Raw genomic sequence first — 18,290 nt, forward strand, 5'->3', positions numbered from 1 at the left:
ATGATGTAAACACGCCAAAATTAGTCAATAGCGATCACAACAAAACCGAATAAAGTGAGCATATATTCTTGCCGCAACTGTCAAATTGAAGAGTCAACAAGTGTCTGGCGCGTCTCGACCAATCAGAAGCCGGGATTTTCCAGCCCAGGTTTCTCCGCGCAGATGTGTCCGTTTTCTCCACCAATCAGAGCGTGCCCTTTCAGCGGCACGTGACCACTTTGCGGGTTTTCCCAGCATGCTCTTGATTGAGACCGGAATTTGGAGTATTTGGCGCCGCGAGGTTTCAGTTTTGAAGAGAGTGGTTCTGTGGCATGGCCGTCGAGTTAGCGCTTGTTCTCTTTAGCAAGCGATGTTCATAAGCTAAAACTCAGCTTTGTAACGCTTCAGGGACTCTGCGCGATGGCGGCGAACAAAATTGTCAACGGTATCGCGAGTCAAGCGGCCGACGCGAAGAAGCGGATGACCAAAGAAGACGACGAAGGGTGAGAGTGACTTCTAAGTTTGTCAATATTAGGCGCAAAATTCATGAAATTTATACACGAAAATAATTTGTAATTTATTATCGGAGCCACAGAGAGCGCCATGAATTTTACAGGCCATAATCTACGAGTTTTCTTGCTGTGTTTTAGCGTGTGTTTAGAATTTTGTGAATATATATGTGAGTTTAAGGTTCGTACAACTTCTTTCTACGAAAGTTGTTTCGAATGCGTGTCGTCTTTCTGGCTGGATCAGTTGATAAACTTCCTTTCTAATTGTTGTTCCTTCACAGCAAGCTCTTCGTGGGCGGACTCAGTTATGAAACCACGAAAGGTAACTTGATGTTTGTCTCCTTTGTAAAATTATACTTTAAATTTTGAAAGTAGGAGAGTTGCAAAATTTGTCTGGAAAGTCTGGTAGACCAGCTGTGTTCGGTTGAACACAGGTTATTTACGACATCTCAAATCCTTTCAATTTCAGAAACATTGACGGAATATTTTAACAGGTTTGGTGAGGTTATCGGAGTGGAAGTAAAAATGGATGCTTTGACGGGTCGTTCAAGGTTTGTGGAATTATTTGTACTTTTGTTTTGTTGTCTCGCAAAGACCTCATCTGAATTAAGCACCGAAGTACACTCGTTTGTGTAATTTTTAGCCCAACAATGTATTCTTTTGTAGTCTCGCTACACGTGCTCGGCTGTCGCGAGTTTACATTAAATAATGTATGGCAAAATAAGCTTTACTTTTCACAGCTTCGTGTCAAAACACACGTTTTCTATTGTGTAACTATTTCGCCTTCTTAACGCCTCGGAAAAATAGCGCTAAGATTTTTCGTCGGCTGTTAAAATAAGCCAATTGACCCCAAGTGGCGCGTGTATTTCCGAGTTCCTCGCTGTTTTGTTTGTCGTTTCCAACAATCCAAGTAAAAAGAACAGCCTTGTAAGAGACCACCAGTGTCTAATTCTTGCTATAAACAGCCCCCTGTAGCGAGCCATTTTCGCGGTCAAGTTTTCATATAAACTAGAGCATGCATTATCGCACGCCATTACTTGCGCGAGAGACTCGAAAAGTCGATCAAAATAAGTCGCGGCGCCGGATTTCTTTGTTTTGTCTAATCAGATAGCCTAATTTTATTTTTCCATACCCTGTCTGGGCTTCATATATATCTAACTCCTTTCAACACTCGCTGAGAACAACCGAAACTGTGCTTTCAGTTATTCTTTTTCAACGACGTCCCTTGACCGATTCAGCTGAAGACACGTCGGGGTAATTAACCAACAAGCGTATTCTTGTGATAATATATTGTTTGTTTTCTTTCATTTCAGGGGCTTCGCATTTGTACAGTTTAAAGATCCGAAACAAGCTAACGCGGTAAAGTCCTGCTTTATGAATTTCCATAGTGTATAGTGGTAGAATACTTTCGTTATCGAAGAAACCTCGTGCGTATTCGAAATAATTTTTAGCCAAGTAACAGAACACCTTTTAACAATGGAACAAATGTTGCGTGAAGCGCCAGAGTGCTTTAACGCATTAGTCAAAAATTATTGAACAGACACTTGCAGGTTTTCGCCTCGGACGACTACTAGACGAAGCTTTAGCGGGTGATTGTTTCCTTATTGGTCAGGTGGCTAGTTTCAAAATGGCCGAAAGCTTTCACGAAGGCAGTATTTTTAAGTGGCAAGCCAACCAGTCACCAAGCGACAGCATATCACGGCATATATTGGGTTACTGATATCATCATGTCACATTTGGTCACAGATCCGTGACATATTCGACCAATCAACTCATGCTATTTCCATAATAATATTGATCAATGAATGGCAATTTCTGATGGTGCAAAATTTTTGGACAAACTTTTGTGTTCTTTTTGTCATCTTGCGGGAGAATTTAAACCAATGTAGCCTATTGAACATGATATGTCTAGAAGGAGAATATTTAAACAAATACACTTGGTTTACTACAGGCAAGATGTTGCAATTGGTTGCATGACCTAACTGAAAAACAAGCACAAACTGTCCTATTAATAAATATGAGTTATTGGCATTCAAGTTACGCACTTGAAATGCACTTATTTGGGTCTAGTGACGTTGTTAGTGAACTCTCATTTTACTTGCAAAACTTCACTGCTAATTCATACAAAATACAATTGCTGTCAAAACACAGGTGATAGTCTTGCTTAAATATCCATCCACGTTTAATGATCAGTGGGATTTGAGTCTTACAGCTTAATGTGGAGAGAACTGCCTCAATGTCAATTTTCTATGGGTTCAAAAAAACAGGCACCTGTAGTTGGTTCTTTCCCATCACAAGGAAGTAAGGGAACTCATAGATACAGGACATTTATGCATTAAATTGAATGCAAATGAGAGACTGGCAGATATTAGTCAACACCCTGGGGCCGTTTTATACAGTTGGCATCACTGTTACAATTGATGAAGCAATTTCATCGGGTCTTCACTCCATATCTTACTCAGACATTTAATTTAGTCAGCAACAGTCAAATGTTTCGTTTCTTTTTATAAAATATTATGCCAAGAGTGCAACATATTTCTTTCATTATCATACAAGTGTTACTAAAAAGCAAACGTCATTAAATAAATGTGTCTGCTTTGTGCTTTGATCTTTCAAGTTTGTCTGAAAAAGTGAAGGCATTATCAATTGAGAGATATTAAGTAAAAATGAGAAACACTTTGGTCAAAAGGTGTGTTTTTACCTTGCAACCAATTACTCAATTATGGAGGTTAAAAATGTTTTCAAACTGTTTATCTCTGACATCTTGTCCCGCCTACTTTTTCGCATTGTAATTCATGTCACGTATTTGTTAGTTCATCTGCCTTATGTTCAATAATATATCAAGTTTATTTATCCAGCAGCAATATTTATAACTGGGTGCAGAGTTCATTTGAATGTGTTCTTTCTTTGCTAGATTTAAAATTAAAGGGTTTAGGAAAAAAAATTTTGTTTGCTAATATGAGATAGCATGAGCAGTGGGTAAGATTACTTTGAACAAGGAAGTACAATACGTGGCAGTAATATCGTAGCAAATCTTTTCATTGTTTGATGAGTGTATTTGTCCTTGACGTGGTGGGAACAACTGTTTTACATTGGTTTAACAAGTGCTAAAACAGGATGAGTAGATGACCTACTGGGCTTTTATCTTGTCATTTGAACAATTTATGTCTGTAATGTTTAAACAAAGTAGCTGGAGGCAGATAGTTAACCCCTCAACCCCTTATGTCAAAGGACAAATTCTCCCATCTTGTCCCTATACTTTTCTTATAAAAGTAATGGGGAGAAGTTGTTACATATCTGAGAAAATTCACCTTGGGTGATCATATCCTTTATTCTCATGACCTCAGGGGTTGAAAAGCATTGATATTATAAGGAGAAATTTGATGCTGATCACTGTTAGGGCTTAAAGGGTTAATATGTGACCTACATGTAATGTCAATCAAGATTGACTAACAGTTTCCAGTTTCCCCTGGGGCCAAGTGTCGCATGGGTCAGGATTAGATTAGTCTTCAGTTATTGTAAACATCATGTGATGTGCATGCATGCACTGTTTTTCCTTATTTTCTTCTTTATGTTGTAACATGCGACCAGTACAACCACTGAGGGTTTAAATTTTTGTCACATTATTGCTTCAAAACATTTAGTTCCTCCCCCAGGGGGGTACTCACATATATTAGTGATGGGGAGGTATAATTAAGACCAAATTGTTAGACCCAAAACAACGAGCCCAGGTGGGCTAATGCTGGACATAAAAGTCCAACAGTCCATAACATATAACCCATCAGAGTCTCATTTTCAATCATAAATACAGTCGAACCTCCCGTAAGCGACCATCCATAATGTCAAGGATATGTGGTCGCTTACGGGAGGTGGTCGCTTACCAGAGGTCAGACCACAAAGGGGGGGGGGGGGGGGGTGAGGTCTAAATTCCGGGTAATTTACATGATGGTAATTGCAGACACCTAACGGCTTTTGCCATTGCTTATCGAAACCCTAAGTAAAAACTCTTCTTTAGACTGCCTGATTTAGGACCAAACAGTAAATGGCATTTTTGCAATGTTACATTTCAAGCGTAACACATCAACAACTTTGGCATTTGTTTGTTTGTTTGTTACATAATCCAGTTGACGTTCTTTATCGCCACAATTTTTCTGTTGAATAATACAAGGTTGAGAGAGTCATCACCGGTCGTGCATGTACATGCATGCTATTAACCAGATAAGAGAGTTTTTTTTTCCTATAAGGGATTCAACCTGATTAAAATTTATTTCAGTGTACCATAGTGCATGTATATGTTATCATTTGTTTCAATGTCAGGAGACACTTCCGGTAGCTCCGGCTGTGGGATTTTTAGTAATACGGCGTCCGCTGTAATGATGGGCGCCAATATGTTACAGTCAATTTCCGCCCGTGAGAGAAACAGCAGATTGTGCCGTGTCAAGTGGTCGCCTACGGGAGGTTAAAAACAAAAGAAAATTTTAAACTATCATCTCTAAGAGTGGTCGCTTACGGGAGGTGGTCGCTTACGAGAGGTGGTCGCCTACGAGAGGTTCCATCTAAAGTGATTTGACTTGAAAACTTTTGGTATTTTGGAAAAGTGGTCGCTTATGAGAGGTGGTCGCTTACGAGAGGTGGTCGCAAAGGGAGGTCCGACTGTATGTTCACGAACACGGGGGTTTGCTTTCAGTCAAACCTCCAAGTCCTTAGCAAAACCTTTCACCCCAAAACAGTCACCACAAATTTTTGAATCCCCCCAAAAGTCCTCAGATTGCTAATTTCAAAACCTAAAAAGGCCTTCACACATCCCTGTCACTAATATATCCAAGTGCTGTCAGCATCATGATCATATTTGGGTAGTGTTACAATGTGTTGTAATGAATAATAGCAAGGGTTGTAATAGTCTATGTAATGTTGTGTTTACAGGTCTTGCAGTATACAGAGCCTCATGTTCTAGATGGAAAAACTGTAAGTTTTTTTTGTGTGTATAACGTGAAGAGAAAGCTAACTTCGTATATGAAGGGGTGCCTGGATAAATGCTTATTGTAATTGCTAGATTCTCCTTCCAAATTATCGTGCATTTGCCTCTGGAACAAAAGGAGAATTTGACCTTACATCAAAAGTCACTTTAAAAGCCTTATCCGGCACACTCCTTCAAATGCAAACATGCCTAGAGTTACGGGCAGCACAGGAGGGAATGGGTACATATATATTGAAAAAGTCATTATTCTGTTACTACAAGAGCAGCAGTTGTTACAATAAATTATTATTGACAGTACATTTTAGTAATAAATTTATCGCCTTCCAAAAATTTAAAGAGGGTGTTGATTATAAATGAGCTATTTACACTTAATATATTCATGGTCATTATTTCTATGGTGAAGCAGTATCAAAGGTTTTAATTTGCTGCTCGTAGAACCTAATATTTTGTTTTATTTGTTTTCCAGGTCGATCCTAAGCCAGCAGCGCCTATAAACAAGGTTAGCTAGAGCCACTTGCATTGAAAAAGAAAGTCTCTGAAATACTCAGTTTGTTCAAATTTACAGCTCAACAATTTGACCTTTTATGCAATGGATTGAAGTAAAAGAGACAAATAAACATTTTGGGGTCATGTAGATTCAATTAGAAGCAACTGATTTCAATAATATACTAATGAATTAGAAAAACAGTAAGTTGTATAAAGCGGTTTGGCGGCAGACAAGTACTTAAACCCATCCGGACATTTTTGCCAGATCAACCCTGTTACTTGATCTTGTACGTGTTCCTACAGAGACAAACACCAGTGATAATGTTGTTATCAATTTAAACCAATAAGATTTGGAGAAAAATTAGTGGTGAGCTATGACAGTGGACCGCCGATAAATATACTATGTAAAAATATAGCAAGCCACATTGCTAGTAGTCTGACTATGTTTATGGTCATGAACAAAACAACTTGGAGCTTTTTACAATTACAATGTATAATAATTATATAATGTTGTGTCTCTCTATCTTTCAGCCACCACATTTGAGAGTGAAGAAAATATTTGTGGGAGGTCTTAAACCTGAAACTACAGACCAGCAAATTAGGGACTATTTTGGTTCTCATTATGCACCGGTAAGCTGTCATTTTATTATCCTTTTCAGGAAAATATACCTCATCTCTCTCACAGAAGGTTTTTTGGTTCTCAAAATTCCAATTTAAGTTAATTTAAAGTAAAGACTGTGGCCCTTTTGTGATTTTCCTTGAACTCCATGCAATATGTTAAACAAAATGACATGTGCTATATTGTCGTACGAAGAAATGACTGCTCTAGGGCACCATTAGGAGCCTGTATAATGTCCTTTTCAACAATCGAGCATAAATTACATTAAGTGATTTGTGCTAATTATGTGCGTATCATATGAAGTCATTAAGCTTATTGGAACCCGAGCTTCGTTGATCTGTCAGTCATAAGCTCGTTTCATAGGGCAAGGACATCAACCCGACCCTCCCTCCCACGGGAGTCTATTGATTCAGTTACGATGTCATTCGCTACTCAGTCTATAGCAGTCGAATCTGACTCAATAAACTTGTTGCCCAAACCTCTCGTCATGTGATTATTGAGAGCGCGTGATTTATGGAAGACAATAAGACTATCCTTGTTGATATCGGGACAAATCTGACCACTTTTATGACTTGATCACAGGTGAGAGACATTGAGTATGTTCAGGAACACAACACAAACAAGAGAAGAGGTACTTGTAACCACTTATTATTTTGAAGCATTTCACACTGTTAAAATTCCTCGTTTCAAGATCAGAGTGCTCATTTTGTTGATTCCAATTTTTTAAACATTCTCACGTTTCCATGCATTTTTCTTGTAGGGTTTTGTTTTGTTTCCTTCGATTCTGAAGACACTGTAGACAAGATTTGTGAATTACAGTTCCATCATATTGATGGGAATAAAGTAAGTTGATGAAGCGCTGAATGCAGAAAAGGCTGTGCATTTGTGCACTTTCAGGGTAAATCAATTCTTCCCCTCCCACGCCCCCCTCCTCCCCCCCCCCCCCCCCAAAAAAAAAAAGAAACTGTCTTGAATTCTCGTTTGGTACATAAAATTTCCAACGGATGACTTGTCCTTTTTTTTTTCGGTTTATTTGGCCTGATAATGCACAATACAGTAGATCAAGTCGGCCGGTACTTTCTCGAAAGTCCCTGTAACTTACTGGGCCCGATAAGTAATTTTCGTGATGATGTTTCTGAACAAAAGTCAATTTTTGTTAGCTTTCAATACTAAATTTTAAAATTTTATTAGTTTTTGAAAACATTGGCGAAGTACCATCTCTGTAATCGTTGTGTGTACTCGGTGAAAAAACATTTTAAAATATACTTAACGGGCCCGGTAAGTTACCGGGACGTTCGAGAAACGGTCCCCTGACCACAGTTTTGACTGGTTTATAGGCAGTGAAAAAGTCACTGAATTTATTGTTTATCTGCCATCGATGGATGGCAATGTAGAACCCTTGTGATCTTCTGTAAACTTGGTGGATACCAGAAACTACTGAGAAAGCGGAAGATTTGTGGCTGGTTAGGTCATTTGCTAGATTCAGAGTTGCAACTTGTTTTGTCATACAATCCTTCCTACTTCTTTTTTTAGGATCACAGGTTATAAGGGTGTCTTTGAGGGATAAATTTAAAGACAGCTCAGTTTAATGAACAAGGCTGTTACCCAAGAAAATTTTCAAGGAGCCCACAAGGCCAAAAGTCATTCTGACAAGAAGTTAGGAGCCCAACATGTGAAGCAAATACTTTAGGTGCCCAGAGTATTTTCTTGGGTGTCCCTGGCTAGCGGGCTCCTGCTATTGGTAGCACTGCCTTGATGAATCTGTTTTGCTTGCAGGTTGAAGTTAAGCGAGCTCTGCCAAAGGAGGTACAGCAGCAACAGGCGGCACTGCGAGCTGCTGTGGCCGGCAGAGGAATGATTCCAACTATCGGTGGGTGCATGTCAGTCAAGTACTTTTAATTAGCCATTATGTTGACTTATGGTTTCTATGGTTACTTAATTAGTGATAATCATACCTTTTTTGTAGTAAGATTTGAAAATTCTCTGTCTGAAAAATGAATCAACGTTAGCAAGGTTAGGGGAAGTCAAAATCTTGACCTCTTGGGGGTGGGCAGGGGTACTCCTCTGAATTTTCGGTGGAGTTTGTGGCTCTCTTCTCCAAACCTTGACCCTGAATTTCAAACCAAAATGTATGTAATTTTTGCGGTACCTTTTCCCAGACCTGACCTCTAAAATTCATACTGGTCCTGAGTGTTTTCAGACCTGGGACGGGTTGCACAAAACTTAACGGCGGTATAAATGCTATCGTCAGACGTTAAAACGCTGAGTGTGACTGGGCTGAAAGTCTGGCGTAAGCAGTTATGCCCGACGTTAAATTTAATGCAACTCACCCCTAGTTTCTAGAATTCATGCTGTTTCTGTATAATCCATACAAACAGTCTTTCAGACCAAACTGGTTGTTGTACAGTGTAGTCCTGATTCAGTTTATATGTAGGCTACATGCAGTGTCCATGGAAGTCACTTTATCTTAGCATAATAAATTGGTGTAATTTGTTATGTTTCAGCAGCAGCCACTGCTTTTGGAGTTGTTCCTGGAAGAGGGAGAGCAGCAGCTGCTTTGACCAGAGGTGAATAAAATTTCGTTATTTCAGATGACAGTTAAAAAGAATTCCTTCAAATCCTATTTTAGTTTGCACTTGGGTTTTTATTTGGAATGGACTATATCAAAGCGAAAAAAAAGAGGAAAAACCCTTTTGAAAATCTCAAAAATTTACCCAGGCAAGTTATCAAGGCAATATTATTGTATAAATTAATTTTGTGATTGGTGGATGTCACACAAAACCTTGAGAAACAAGAAGAGTGAAAGAGAGCTACAAGAAAATCTATGCTAAGAAACTTGACAGCAGGGTCCAGACCAAGGCGTGGTAGTTAAAGGGAACCTCCACTCCGACAACAAATGGACTGTAAATTGTTGGAAATAGTGTCTAAATTCTAAATTTTAGTTTAAAAAGTAGAAGTGACATTCAAGTGTACTAAAAAGTAGATATAATTATCGCCTATTTTCAATTTTAAATTTCCTGGGCGCCGCCATTTTGGATTTTATGACGTCATATGGTTGCCGCTATTGTCAGTAAGCAGAAGTTCTTTTGTGTGAAACAATTGATCAACCGTATTACGTCACGAAATCCAAGATGGTGGCACCCGGGAAATTAAAAAAAAAAAAGGCGATAATCAAATTCTGTTTTGTCTGACACAGAAATATTTTTTCCTTGTTTTCTGGACAACGAAATTTGAAATGAGATTGTATTTTCAACAATTTAACGTTAATTTATTTCAAGAGTGGAGGTTTCCTTTAAGGTATGGGGCAAAGGAGAGTTAAGAGTGTTTCCAAACGAAAACTTTTTTATTGTTAGTGTGGTAAACTGTTCATACCAAACCACAAATTGTAATACTTGCAAGGTGTATCTGCCTGCAATTTTATTGTAAGTAACATTTTGATTTGCAAGGTCCTTTTCGCACCGGTACAGGAGCGGGCGGACTTGGTCTTGCAGCGGCAGCCTATAACCCGACGTATGCCGCAGCACTCTACGGAGCAGCCTTTGGTACGACTGGGGCCTATGATCCAACTGTGTACCCAGCTGCCTCATATGCTGGCCTCCCTGGCTTCCCAGCGTACTCCCCTGGGAGCGCATTTCCTGCAGCAACCTCAGAGTACCCCAGAGGAGGCTACACATTACCCTACGGCCCTGGCAGAGAAACTGGTATTCACCTTGCAGGTATGCAGGGATCGCAGAATAAAGAAATATGTTGAGCGCACATTCATGGCAAAAGAATGCTGCCGTTCAGTTGAAATGTGGTTGTTGTCACTGATTATAATTGTTTGATCGAAAATAAATTATAAACATTTACAGAGAGATTTTAGGCAAGGAAAGAACATTGCAATTTTATTTGACTATTTTAATGAACTTTTTCAACGATGCACCGGAAGGAGTTAAGCCAGGAAGAAGTGAAATTGAATTTTTTTTACCAGGCAGCATGTCGATCTGTCATTGCTGCTTTCAATTTAGCACGTATTTATACAAAAGAGAGAATTATATTTTTGAGGTTGACATGTAAATCTCTGGGATATGGCATTGAGTTGGATTGAAGCTTCACTTTCGTTTGGTTTTCACAGTTAGAAAATTAGAATGAGAGGAGCTAAATAAGTGTTTTTGTCTGAAGTGTTAATCTTTTAAATGTTGTCCTTTGACACTACAGTTTTTCTGTTGGTGATCACTGCAGCAACGGCTGCAGGTATCATGAGTCCAACCCTTGAATTTCCCAGAGAATTACAAACTGTACGTTATATACACAAACAAACAGCCTAATTACTGAGCTGTAATGTAGATCAACTCCGAAGAAGTTACACTTTCATGAATTCATGTTGTATTTTATAGAAAGTGAATAGAAATTGTTGACAACATATATTTAATGTACATGTACATGTATTGTTCAACAGGATTTGTAGCTAGTTATTAATTTGATGTACCATGTTGATGTAGATGATACATGTCAGTATATTTTTGATGTATTCATGTTTATATAGGTGATAGGTCAGTACATAAAATCTGTCAAGCATAACTCAGTTTTTGTCAAACCAGTAATATTATCTTTATTAGTTATTTGCACTCATGCATCTATGAGAGGATTTGTTTGTAGTTACTTAGGGCAGCTCTCTGATAACTGTTGATTTGTGGTTCTGTCAGATTTCATCAGTGAAAGAAACATGTCACAAGCTGAACTTCTTTGCAGGTTTCAGTGATTAAGCAAAACTAGATAATTACGCTAGATTTTCTTGACAGTTGCTGGAAAGCTGCCTAAGTAAAACTCGTGAGTTAAGATCATTTTGATGGAACTGAAGTTCAACGTTGGTCAACACTGGATTCACACAGCGGGTTGCAAAGTTCGGCTTTGCCTGGTTATAAGAAACAGGTCCTAATTAACTAAAATATTAATCTTAAAATCTGGGGTAGCCAGCTGGAAGACTTCATATCCACCAAACTTATTTTAGAGACCTTTTAATTCTAATTATGATTACGACTACAAATATGAGATACAAGAAGTTTTTAGCAAAGTCAAGTAAGAAGGGATATATACCAGCAAGCTAGCTTCACTTTGCTCTTTGTGAGCAACAAACTTGACGCAGTTGTTTTGAATAATGATGGCTAATCCCTTTGGCATTCCAAAAAATTGAGATCACCTATGTTTCGAGTCCTTGTTTTCGCCATTGCAATATTCTCTGAAAACTTGAAGATGAAGGCAGCTTTCTTGTTTTCCCACCAAAATTACACTGTTTCGTGCATGTGCGTTCTTTCTCTTTCGGAAAAACTCGTACTCGTTCTAGAATCGAAAGGTCTCTTTTATTATGGATTTTGAAGATCAAGGTGGCATAGTAAGATGCATCAGCCAGTAGCAGGTTCACAGGAATAAAAGTAACGGATAGGGAATCACCAATGCTTCTGTTTCAAGTGCTGTAATGTTATCCATTCGTCTTGTACATAGACTGAACATTGACATTCATTGATAAACGCAAGCTCTTAAACAACCCTTTCAACCCTGATATAGATTGATAGACATATATCAGTTCCCCTATTTGGGTGTCACACCTTTTTTTATGTTTATTTTATGATTTCGGAAAGCTTTGAACAGTCTGTTACCAAAAGGTGGTGGACTGCCTGACAACAGTGACTCAGTACAGTTTGGTTTAGTAACCTATAACACATTTTACTAACTAATAACATTCATCTAAATGGTCGCATTTCATGGTTTCTCACACATAGTTGAAAGTTAGAACTACCTCGTAAACATTGGGGGTTTGTTTGCAGATCTGATCATGGTTGAAAGGGTTAATCACAAACAGGAGCATTATCTATCGTATATAACAAGTCTTGCAAAGCAAGAGGAAGTTCTGTGCTTTAGCCTGCACAGTTTTTGTATTTTGTATTTTTGAAGATGTTGAAATTTATTAGATAACTAGTGTACATTTTTGTTGTTGAATTGTTGTTGTGTTTGTAAGCTTATATAGATGGCTTATGAAATATGGTTATACTTTCATGTAAGTTGTCCAGATATACATACAGATATTTTAACTCTATGGTACAGAAAAGGCCCTAAGTCAGCATATTGTAGTAAGAATTTGTCAACAGGGGGGGTAGAGGCAAGGGCTTTTGGTGACAGCTTCAACAAGTGGATAACCTTACTGCTGACAGTATTTTGTAGTTCATCTATTTTCAGTCACTTAGTATGCTTTGTAGGATATTGTGGTGGTCTTTGCATATTACTATGCAGTAACAGTATTGTAATGACTGAAGACTTTGTCATTGTAATACATAGTCAGATCTGATTATATTGCTGAGCCATTTTAGGCATATACCATGCTGTATTGGTAATCGATCCCTCACAAACTGTCAAGCAATTAAGACATGCCGCCGTCTATATTCATTTTGTTGCATACCAAACTACGGAGAGGTAAAACTGTGGTACTTTGAAACTGTTTATTTTTGAGAAAATCGGAAATGGAATTAATGTATTGTTTTCATTTGTTCATTGCCTTGGTCTAAACTGTTGAAAGAGCTGATTCAGAAGTGAATGTTTGTAAGGGTAATTTTTCTTTAATTAATGGAACTAATTTAGTTAGATTTTTTAGAGCTCAGAGCTAAAGGTAATGTTCTAGATAGCTTCTGCGCAGTTGATAGCAGTCTGTTAGAGATGTTATTTTGGCCTTTGCCGTATGATGTATACACCAACAGTGTATAAATTGTTCATACCTTGATATACCTCGTAAGGGTAGTGTCATCATGAGTAACTGTCAACATTAGTTTAGAGTTAAGATAAACACTAGTTGTAGCTCAAAGGTTAATTAATTGTATTTTGTGTTCATTGCACAGTTGTATGCCTTTAATAACAATTATTATTGTAGTGTAAGGTTAATCTCATGATACTAATGATTCAATTGTAGTTAGTATAAATGAATAATGATTTTAGTTTAATTTGCTTCAACTTATACCAAACGAGATAGTTATAGTCTGTAGAGTTCTGTGTGAAGAGATTCATTCAGAATGCTCCGTAATGATAACGTTAGTTTAATCCCCTGCTCTAGCTATTGCATTAATTATTAAGTATGTAACAATTTCCAACCATTGATGCATTCTAAAACTATTTTTGACCCTTTCACTAGCAGAGTTAAAGCTCGAATGAGGTAATTTGGTTCAAACTCTTGAGTCCATTGGCTATCTGCCTGGCTCGTACTAAACAGAATTTCCACCGGGTGGTGGAAGGAGCAATTCCCTGATTATGATGACGATGATGATTGCAAGTGAAAGCTCATTGTTAAGTAGTGCTTTTCCGTGATGCTGTTCGTTGTACTAAATAATGTTGTCCTAACTTTTGAGTCTGCGAGTAAATTCCTGAATTGTAACCGCTAAAATGAAACTACTTTCCTGGATTTGGCACTATCCATTTTTTTCCATATTCTGCAAGATGATTTTTCAGACTTGTCGCTGGCGTTTTCAGCTTGGCTTAGTGGTGAAAGGGTTAAATGTCTTGTAAGGCCCCTGTTTATTGGAACAGTAAAAGACTTTGTTTACGTTGCCAAGTAATATTGGGGCAGCAGTTTGTACTAGTCACAGACTCTTCATCACGTGACAGATGCAAGTGAACTGATTGGCTCCTTCCTGCAGCAGGAAAGTGGGGTTATGGAAAGAGGTGACAGTGGTGGTACCCCATCTTACGCCTCATGCACCCTGTGACGCCAAGAGGTGAGGGTGCCAGGTAAGCCACGCCTGCTGTACTGGCCATGCTGTTAAACCAAAGTCAACCTACCTACAAAGCAACTTAATGTCTGCGACTAAAGCTAAGGTCACGCTGATTAAATAAAATTGTGCACTTAAACCATGGCCAGCCTAGCAATGCTGTGTCTTTAACTGAATCTAATTTGGCCTTTTAAGTCTTAAAGCATTGTGTAGGCAAGGTTCACGTTGCAGTGGTTAATCTGTGTTTTTCGTTCAGTCACTGTCGTAAAGTAAGACTCGCTTGTGTAATTTGTCTTAAAGCACGCAGGGTTGTTGGGTTGGCTGAAGTTGTAGCTAAGGGAACTTAAAGGTACAAGGATGCTTAGATAGAATTCCAGGTATACCGTGTAACGTAATTGTGCACTGTAAGTTAAAAAGGGAACGTAATAAATGTGTAAGAATGACTTGTAAGGTTTTTCACTTGTAACCAATTTAACACTGACCCCATAAGCAAGCATTGTAAAACATAAATGTAAAATTTAACCAGTATTGTAGAACAACTTTGTAAAATGTAATGTAATATGCCACACTTGTAATCAGTGACACTTATGTATTGTAATTATTAGAGCAGAAGTGTTTGCAAATTACCGACGTGATCTGTGCCGTTTTCCTCTTCTTTTCATTGAAGTTCTCCCAATTGAACTTTTACTATTTTACTACGTTTTGTTCATGTTTGAGGGGAGATAGTGATTCTAAAGCTAACCATTGCCTCTCTAGGAAACATTCTCGTGCCTCTTAATACAGAGGGTTTTGTGTTCAGTATATAGCTATGCAGGTCAAGTAGATCTACAGCGTTGTAGCGTGGTCCATTGAAATCCAAAAACCAAAAAGAAAATTGCGGTTAACCTTGCATTTTTAGCAAAAGTAACTCTAATAAGCGTTAAAAGTATATTACAGTGTATGGCGTGTTTTTTTTTTTTTTTTTTTTTTAATTTAGGCTTAATTATTTCTGAACAATTTATATTCGGATTCCAATAGCCCTTGTTTGCTACTTCTCCTGTATAGTCACACACGGCCCACAAGTGCCTTTGTGTTAGTAGGCGCTCTCCTGAACTCAAGTTTTTTGCACCATTTCGAGCAACAATGGGAGGCAGCAGGTGCCCTGCTTAAATTTTCAATCTTGACTTACGTTTTGTTCAAATTTTATGATTTCTTCGAAATTGGTACAGCATACGAATTTAGCACCAGTTTAGCTTGTTTGGTTAGCGTTGTTTTAGTTTATGAAATCAGTTTGTGATCACTTCTGTTCCGTTTTCATTAATTGATCATTCGCATGTGTTGGTATAGTTATTATATTGTTCCATACCTTTTTTTCCTGTAAGTCAATTGATCTTTGTTTTTTTTTTGCGCTAAAGCGACTGCATAGGATTGTGTCATTTTTTAGTTATGTTCACAAAACACCAGCTGATATCCAATTTTTGCAGCTTATCAAATGGACGTGTTTCAGTGACAAGTCTGTTTGACAGTCTTTCATAGAACAAAGACTGAACAAATATTGGAAGAATTGGCAGACCGACTTTGATACTTTCGTCAATTGTTTTTAACTTTATATACAACTTGGCTTCTCAGTCAATCAGTGTTCAGTGGTCAAGAACACCATGCGTCAGAATCTTTGGAACGCAACAGTTATTGTGTTACAAAGTTGTTTGCTACGTGACGCAGCATTTAAGTTGCGTGACAAAACTTTGTTGTGTGACAATTAGTTGGATCAGTTGCTTTTCTATTCACTCACTGCGTTTCTCTTGTTCTTTAGATGGGCGTCCCAGTGCATTTGGACCAATATTATCATACACCAGAACAGCCTTCCATCCGTATGCCCGCTAGCAAAAACACGCGACGTGGCGTGACAATTGATGCTCAGTCACGCAATCCCTTGAATAGACTGCTGGATGACAATGCAATGGAATGATTTTGTGGCGGTTAATACAATGTTTTTTTACCAGTACAGTGTGAGGAGCACCGTGACATTCACCGAGTGAAACACGAAAAAAAGGCTGCATGAAGTGTGACTCTTCCTTCGATGTCATCTGCATGTTTTATTATATTCATTTAATGATGTTAAGTCTAAGTCATCTACAAGTGATACACTTGCCAGTAAGGACAAATCAATGGACGTTTATTCAGCAGTATGTTATGGGCCGCCACGCTCTGCTCAATGTACAGAAATTTGCTTGTCACTAACCATAGGTTAAAAAAAAATAATGTAAACAATAGAAAGTTAGCTCCCCCCTCCCCTCCCTCAAAGGGCCAAAGAATCGTGTAGGTGAATCCTGTCTATATTTTGTGCGTATCTTGTATAGTATTTATATATGTATACTGTCGGAGCTCTCTCTTCCACTGAAGTATAGTTTGCATTTAACTAGTGTTTGTAGTGTCAGTCGTGGCCCATCTGAGGATTTGAATGAGGTGTTGGCTGATGAAAGCTTGGCCACTGATGGTTTTGCAATAGTCGTAGTTGAGATCGTAATCGGAGATCCACTTGAAAACGTAAACGTTACAGCTGTAGCACTTCAGCTTGCCACTCAACTTGTTTGATTAATTTTGACGCAGTATTTTTAAACGGTTTGGCATCTTTTAGTTTTTTTTTTTTTTATTAAAAAAACTGCAGTTTGTCTGCTCGTGTTCGAATATCGCGATTGACGATTCTAAGTTGACCACTCAATTAAGCATGGTAATCTTTCTCCGTGGCAGTCATTTGTCCTTCGTACAACTCTTCTTGCCACAAGTTAGCGGACAGATAAGTGTTTTGGTGATCCATATGATAGGTGTAAAGGAGATTTCCAGTCTGGGAAAGACAACATGGTGTACAGCTGTACTGTCTTCATGTAATGCAAAAACGTTTGCTGCCTGTCATTGTTACGCAGGTGTGAGTCGTGTCTGTGATGAAACTGTAAAATTAAAATGGAATTGAGAACCACTGTCGCATTACGCAATGTGGATAATCCTTTATCAGGAATTCTTGTTCCATGGAAGCCTTTTTCGATTGGCGACTAAACTAAAACACTGCAGCGCTTTCACTGTCATCTCATTCAAATTCTTCTCTGGGTCGTCGGGATGTACCCCACCACAACCTTGTTGCTTTTGTCGGGATGTACCCCACCACAACCTTGTTGCTTTTGAATGCCGTGGTGTGCTGTAGAACAGTAGTTTTACATGGAAATCTGTGACACTCTAGACTACGAGCAGTCCTTCATTTTTCTTAGGGAAGGCAAGGGGAGCGCGCGCGCGAAAATTCCCTCCCGCGAGGGGACGCGCGCGGAGGGAGCGCGGGATATTAGGGATCAGTACCTCTCGCAATATTTCTCGCAATATTTCAATCACTTCGGTAGTTCGCTCGCTTTAGCTATCCCTAATAAAAATAATCGATTGCCCGTAGTGCAGCGACTTGGAGAGAGAGGATTCCGTTATCATTTGCAGAATATAATTTCTTTGTTGGGTTATTAGGTGCACTGTAGTTTTTCATGCTGTTCTTCAAGAACAATAAACTTGTGGAATTGCTTTAGAATTGTGTGTCAGTGTCAGTTGAATGTCCGTTTCTGAAGAATAACACCATTCTCATTCATTCACCAGGCTTAAAATATACCATCACATTTATCCTGCATTAATTCTATTTCGCAAACCGCAAAATCCCGGTTATATGGGGTTTTGGGGTACGATTATATTCGGGGTTGGGGGGGGGGGGGGGGGGTTATAAGCCGACAAAAAAAAAACAGCTGAAAAACAGCACAGTCTATTTCTGTTCGCAAGCGGTTGCTGAAAACTCTTCTAAAAAACGAGCGCCGGGTAATGGCCAAAAAATACCTCCAAAACGGAAACGCGGTTGGCACCAAGCTTTCACAGAAATCCATAAAACGAGTATCTCACAAAAGACCCCTCGCACACGGCGAGAACAGTACGCGTAGCTTGCTCACGAAACTTAAAGGGTCAGTTATTAAAAGACAGACAGATTT

The 18,290-nt window shown here is 38.7% G+C and overlaps 1 protein-coding gene across 9 annotated transcripts; it reads left to right on the forward strand.

Annotated features, from left to right (window-relative positions):
• Positions 1–253: 253 nt before the first annotated feature.
• On the forward strand, positions 254–17,845 carry LOC146453622 (heterogeneous nuclear ribonucleoprotein A/B-like). Of its 9 annotated transcripts, none has more exons than XM_085096434.1 (13): positions 254–482; positions 770–810; positions 958–1,039; positions 1,802–1,847; positions 5,412–5,453; positions 5,933–5,965; positions 6,484–6,582; positions 7,154–7,202; positions 7,332–7,414; positions 8,348–8,441; positions 9,076–9,138; positions 10,018–10,287; positions 16,094–17,845. In XM_085096434.1, the coding sequence occupies exons 1-13, from the start codon at positions 400–402 to the stop codon at positions 16,162–16,164; spliced, it is 1,056 nt and encodes a 351-aa protein (XP_084952560.1). In that variant the 5' UTR covers positions 254–399; the 3' UTR covers positions 16,165–17,845. The 9 variants fall into 9 exon arrangements, 6 of the variants coding, with proteins under 6 accessions (XP_084952560.1, XP_084952563.1, XP_084952564.1 ...); XM_085096437.1 differs by having other exon boundaries at positions 9,082–9,138; XR_014859468.1 differs by having other exon boundaries at positions 255–482; positions 10,018–14,320.
• The last annotated feature ends 445 nt before the right edge of the window (positions 17,846–18,290 follow it).

The sequence above is a fragment of the Pavona decussata genome, unplaced genomic scaffold (genome assembly GCF_977016875.1).
Source record: "Pavona decussata unplaced genomic scaffold, jaPavDecu1.1 SCAFFOLD_329, whole genome shotgun sequence".
In the NCBI taxonomy this organism is placed as follows: Eukaryota; Metazoa; Cnidaria; class Anthozoa; order Scleractinia; family Agariciidae; genus Pavona; species Pavona decussata.

Excerpts from the sequence above, each read along its gene's own strand:
- LOC146453622 (XM_085096434.1), top strand. The coding sequence starts at position 400 with ATGGCGGCGAACAAAATTGTCAACGGTATCGCGAGTCAAGCGGCCGAC. Across the intron at positions 6,583-7,153 it reads TTGGTTCTCATTATGCACCG|GTGAGAGACATTGAGTATGT; the intron begins GTAAGCTGTCAT and ends ACTTGATCACAG. Across the intron at positions 9,139-10,017 it reads AGCAGCTGCTTTGACCAGAG|GTCCTTTTCGCACCGGTACA; the intron begins GTGAATAAAATT and ends TTGATTTGCAAG.